Source organism: Phalaenopsis equestris, unplaced genomic scaffold (genome assembly GCF_001263595.1).
Source record: "Phalaenopsis equestris unplaced genomic scaffold, ASM126359v1 Scaffold000129, whole genome shotgun sequence".
Lineage (NCBI taxonomy): Eukaryota > Viridiplantae > Streptophyta > Magnoliopsida > Asparagales > Orchidaceae > Phalaenopsis > Phalaenopsis equestris.
This window is the reverse complement of record NW_018164571.1, coordinates 435360-441634: the sequence shown is the minus strand read 5'-3', so window position 1 is coordinate 441634 and position 6275 is coordinate 435360. Positions and strand designations below refer to the sequence as shown.

Below are 6275 nucleotides of genomic sequence, written 5' to 3'. Positions count from 1 at the left end.
CTTAGATATATGAGTATTATACTAATGGAGCGAGACAAACCATAAAGGAGTAACTAGTAATGTGTCATAAAGGAGCTTAGAAGGCGTTTGTCAATTGACCAATAAAACTTACAATTGTGTGAGCTCCTTTAAAGTACAAAGCCATTTTGGAAGGACACCTAAAATATATCAGGCTGTACTATTAAAATACCAAATTCACAATATTGGTCAAATCACTACAGTGAAGGAAGACATGGTTAAATCAAGTAGCCGTCACCTAAATACGATAAAGACTCGAGGTAGAATATGAAGATTAGAATATTAAACATAACCAAAAGTCATGGAGTTATGTCTAAATTCAGAAGAACTGAACAGATATATATGATCAAATCAATCAATCCAACATTGGCAGTATCTATAACTGGGAAAAAAATCAAGAACTTTGAAGATATACTTTTCTATAGAAAAAGTAAATTTTGTTTTGAGTTCATCAAAGTGATAAAAAGTATAAGAGATGTTTCTTCTTGAGAATCTTCATAGATACCATAAAAGTTAATTGAAGTGACAACTCATCAAATTCAAATGAACCTCAGAAAGCATACCAATTAAATAAAAAATAAGACAAATCCAAACAAAGAAATCCAGGAGGAGGTTGACAAACTTCTAAAATCAAGATTTATCAGAGGCTAAGTACCCTTATCAAGTAAATGTGGTTATGGTGAAAACGACAAATAAAAAAAATTTGCATGTGCATGACTTTAAAAATTTGAACATCACCTCTGTAAGATTCTTATCAAATACCAAAAAAAAATTTATTAGCATGCATGCAATAGAATATCCCATTTTAAGCTTTATAGGTGTTTTCTCTAGATGGAATAATATCACAAATGTCGAATGATGACAATAACACGGCCATTGAGACTTAGTACAAAGTAATACCTTTTGACTTGAGGAATATTGGAGCAGCCTATCAATTGTTGATACACAATATATTCAAATATCAAAAGAGTAGATATAAAAAAATTAGATTGGAAGCTTAATTTTTAAGAACAAATTGAATTCAAAGCATTTGAAGCATCTACATTGAAGCCTTAATACACTTTAGAATTTTACTATGAGGCTCAACCTCGAGAAATAGGTATTTGATGCTAACTCAAGAAAGTTTCTCAATTTTTAGTTATCACAAAGCTGGATAAAGGTGAATCCTAGCAAAGTCAAGGTGCTTCTGGAGGTTGAGACGATATCAACCTTTCCGCAAAATAGGTGCAAAAATTTGATTGGGAGGTTGTGACAATCTTGAGTTGTTTCATTTCATGGTTTGGTGAGAAGTGTGTTCTATGAAAGCTCCACCAAATTTGCATCATTTCAAGAATATCATTGATTTAATAAAAAAGTTTGATAACATCATCTTTTGAGCAATCTTTTAGGAGAGCCACTATTGTTATATCCTGAAGTTGGAGACTTGGTGATTTGCTTCATATCGGTGATGGAAGGAAGTTCCAAGAAGTTATGACAGTAATAATATTAAAATTTTCAAAAAGTTCAAAAAGAAAAACACCTCCAATGTAAAATTTAGCTTTGGCAATGTTAAATCTTGAGAAGACCTCAACCTATATAAAGAGCTATTGATCAACTTCTAAAAGTAATTACCTTTCATGAAGGCTAGCCAAGTAAAATGCGCCTACTAAAAACTATAGCGAAAGCCATAGCTAGCACAAATTTTATGGTCAATTTACATATGCCTCAATGAAGAAGAATTGGAAAAAAAAACTTGGAAGATGCACACTAATAAAGAATTTAATGCCGCCTACTGTAGAACAATAGATATGCTTCAGAGCCCTGGCAATATCATCCTAAAGTGGAAGTTAGAAATAGCATGACTAAATATTGAAGCATTTTATGTATATGATGCAGGCATAAGTCTTAAGGCCATTTGAAGTATTAACCTCAATATTACACATAAAATAAACCAAAAAAAATGTGAAGAAGTACCATACGAATATCAAAAAAAGATAATTCAGAAAATCGTAACAACAAAGTAAGTTCAGTTAACCTCAATATTACACATAAAATAAACAAAAAAAAAAAAAAGTGAAGAAGTACCATACGAATATCAAAAAATGATAATTCAGAAAATCGTAACAACAAAGTAAGTTCATCATAATATATCTAGCTTCTTTCATCACGTTTCTATCAATAAGTCAATAACAATCATTAATCCTCTCGAAGCACTTATTATTAGATATGTTTAATTCGCAAACAATAATCATTATTATAAATGGTTCATCTATCTATTCAAAAAATTGATATTTCAAATTACCTCCTAATTCAACTTGAGAACACAAGCACAAATCAAATTTATAATGTTCTTGCTAAATATCATTTAAGATAAACACCTCATAGCTAACCGAATTGATGTCAATAAATGCATATTTTGAAGTCCTTAACCAATACCATCTCTGCTCCATTCCACTTTTTAACATCCTCGTCATTCAATGGCTTATACCCTTCTTAACATCCTTGATTTTTTTTCTCTGTTTCACTAGCTTCTTTCAAAAATTAATTTTTTTTTCCTAAATTAATCATACCCACAAACTATTTGTCATTCCCACTCAAAACCCCATAATTTCACATAAAAAACTTAATTTAATTTAGAACTAAGTAAAGCTAGCAACCATTCACCACAATCAGCCAACTTTGCTTACAATTGAGTTAGCTTATGGTACATCAGTAATGATATATGTCCTAGCATACTCATTTACTTCTCAATACATTTGGTTAGATTGTGTCATATTGTTTGTAACACACAATGTAGAATGCTTTGATCACAGAAGGTCATTCCAATTCTGAAATTCTACGAAACATTTTCTTGCTATCTTCCATGGCTATGCCATGGTTAGATCAAAAAAAAAAAAATTGGTGATTGCAATTAATAGAAAAGAAAATGATCAGATGACGACATGCATAATTTTCTTATTCAGTTTAAGTTCAAGTTTAGTCATGAATGCATTTGTAAGTACACTAACAGAAACAAGAAACATTACACCAATTTAAAACGAGCAAAAAAAATGCATATTAAAAATAAGGGAGATTTACATGCATAACACTCAATTTTTATGTATTTATCTATCTAACATCTAAACTTCAATTTCTACATATATGCCACGTTACCTATGCATGAAAAGGTGTATTTCACTTTTTTAATAGTGGTATTTTTTTATGTGATATTAAAGATTTCGATGGTAAAAATGTAAATTTTGAATTTTAGGCGTTAGATATGTAAATAAATAAGAATTAGGTGGTATGTATGTAAATCTTCCTACAAAATAAGATGGCTGCTAAATATAGTGCTTACTGTTTAACCCGCTTTGAATCGAATTCTGACTGTGAGTTCTTCATCTGATTTGCTTCCTTCTTTTCCAAAAGATTCATTGACCCTTTTGGACACTCTTCTTGCACCAGCTTCTCAATAGCACAAGACACCACCACCTCAGGCTCCTTCGATGTAGCACTAAATGATCCCGTATGCATATTTTTCTCCTTTGCTGCAGGAAGACACTTGGAATAATTCCTCACATTTAGCGCTGACTCCCAAACTCTATTCTGCTGTCCATTAAACAAATTTCTACTAAATAAATTCCCCTCCAAATGATGATGCTGGATATTTTTAAGTGGATCAAATTCAAGTGAGCTCCATGAAGGCATAGATGTTATAGTCCTCCCCTTGCATTCCCCTTGAAATAAATTGTCAGTATTTGAGTATGGGAAAGAGCCATCCATGTAGGCAAAGGAATCACTTGATGACCGGCGATGAGCACCTCTCCTCACGGGAGCTGGCGTCTCAGGCTCATTAAGCAAATCATCAAGCCAAGATGGCTGCTCCTCAATGAGAAAGCTCTCAGAAGAGGTGCGCTGATGAGACCTACTGCCCTCTCTAAGCTTAGGTGTTCGATGGGGTCCAGAAGAACCAAAGTCTGCATACCCAGGAGCAGCAATGCTAGGAAAAGGGGATTTTGGGGGTAGGAATGATTGTTTTCCAGTGTTCCGGGACGTAGAAGCCACTTTCATGCTCTCCATTTGTTCCAATTCCCCCCAAACCTGGCAAGATACAAGTTCCCAGATCACAACACCACAAAGCTAGGAATTTTTACTTATTTTTCTATAAAGCCAAACTGAAACTATAAATTTTGAAGAGATAATTCACCGCAGATCTGGATAAAAAAGAGAATGCAGGTAGAATTCAAAAAAGATCCACTTCAAACCTACCACAGTACAAGGAAAAAAACGTGCTGATGCAATTGTCGGTATCCAAACAGCATAGATCCAACAACAATCAGAACCCTTATAAAAATTGCAAAACCTAGCAGAAGGGCGGCAAAAAGCAGTAGATAACAGAATATGGAGTAACTCAGAAACGAAATGAGCGCACCGTATGTCCGTCGCCTTCTCTCCCGATGCCCGGAGATGAAACCCTAAAAAGGTTTCCCTAGCACTGGAGCGCGGATTCTCATAAAAGGGAGAGTCGCCTCCCACAGCTAACAAAACATAACATCACAGTTGGAGAAAGCTGTAAAGAATGATCCTCCAACATCTGATGATAATATCGCCACGCGCTTTGTCGCCTTGTTAAATAGGAGCTACCACCACACTTGATAATTACACTCCCGCTACTCTACCACAATTAAGCTATTGTTTGTAGCCGTTGATGCGTCGATACAGAAAATAACGAACGGTGAGTAGAAGAAGGTTGAGACTTCAGTGTGATTTAGAGGAAAAACGAAAAAAAATTTTACGCACAGAACCTCGAAGGAAATGAGCTGGGAGTGGATACAGCAGCTTATTGTGATTTGAGCTCTGGAGTCCAATTGGCAGCATTGGATTAAATTCTTGTGAAATGCCGCCCAGATTTCCATTTGATTTGCAAAAAATCCAAAAGTAATGTATTGTCCCTTTCGATTCCGTTCTAAGATTTTGGACTCAATTCATTTGTTAGGGTCATGAGAGTCGAACCAATACATTAGTGTTGCATGTCTTAGAAAAGTTAAACCGGGTATAGTCAGCTCAATAAAATTGAGATTCAAAACAGAAGTGATACAAAATAAACGAAGGCCTCGGTAGGAGAAGCGGAAAAGTAGCCCAGGAAGCGAAGCAGTTGCTGTAGAAAATTCACAAAGATGGTAGGATCTGCAATTCTCGAAGCCCATAGCCGAGAACAAAATTGGGGATAGGGAACGCAGGATTGAGAATGTTGGAGAATATAAATAATCTCAGAACCCATAAAACAACAAAATAATCTAGAACCAGTACACACTTAAGATCAAAATCCCATAAAGTATATAGTTGGATTATTATTGAATTTCTAATGAGTTTATTGTCATCTTTCACTTTCTTTCGTAAGCGTCTCTCCAATAGGTTCAGGTTTGTTCCTCTTATTTGGTTTATCTTGATCAATATTTTTCCTTTTCTTTTGTTTTTTTTCACTTGGTCGGTGCTTTGTCTTAGGTTTGTAGTTTTCAGCTTTCGTTTGCTCTTCCCGACTTCACTATTTTACAGTTTTTGAGGTTTTCACTCTTGCAATTTTGGCTGATTGGTTTGTCTCCTTCGAGGTTTCTTTTTTTGGAGTTTCGTTTGCATGTGTTGTACTCCTAGAGGAAGGACCTCTAGGTTTTCTTTTGAGTGGGTTGTATTTTGTGTTTAGTGGAGATCCTCCTACCGTCCTATGTATTCTTTGTTTTGGATAAAAATTCTCTCCGGGTGTCCAAAAAAAATCATTCAGATAGTCATGGTAGTTATTCTTTCTTTATATGTATTTGTATTCTGAGACCTCTATAAATAAGATGTCATGACATCACTAAAAGGAGCCTTCGAACCCTCACACTTGGAATTCTCTTGCATTCTTTCTTTTTCACTTTTTTCAGCTCTAACTCGTGGTATGTTTTCCAAGAAAAAAATTCATAATTCAACAGATAGATAATTACAAATCTAGAACTAGGACTATCAATTTTTTTTTCTTTTTTTTTGCGAACAACTCATATTCAGCTCATTAAGTAGCTCGTCTTAGATTCATTCACAAAACAAACAAGTATAGCACATAATTTGTTTGCGCTCGATATTAAAACAGAACAAACAAAAACAAAGATTTTTATACGTGTTCTGCTCACTTTGGCAATATATATATACCTATACATATATCTATATATATTTGTATGTATACGAACATATATATGTATATCTATATATATACATATACATGTATGTGTATACACATACATGTATGTGCACATACATGTATGTGT

The 6275-nt window shown here is 34.2% G+C and overlaps 1 protein-coding gene across 3 annotated transcripts in view; it reads right to left on the bottom strand.

The window, feature by feature from the left end:
- The window catches only part of LOC110021279 (uncharacterized protein At4g06598-like), a 51588-nt gene extending 46784 nt beyond the window's left edge, over positions 1-4804 (bottom strand). The window contains exons 1-2 of one of the 3 annotated variants that reach the window (XR_002293636.1): positions 4409-4804; positions 3335-4077 (exon numbers count right to left, since the gene is read on the bottom strand). Coding sequence is in view for 2 of the 3 variants with exons in the window: in XM_020719716.1 (XP_020575375.1) it covers positions 3335-4056 (722 nt within the window). In the remaining variant the exon portion in view is untranslated. Of the gene's footprint in view, positions 1-3334; positions 4078-4245; positions 4387-4408 lie in introns of those variants that run through there. The other 2 variants (XM_020719716.1, XM_020719717.1) reach the window with 2 other exon arrangements.
- Positions 4805-6275: the final 1471 nt, after the last annotated feature.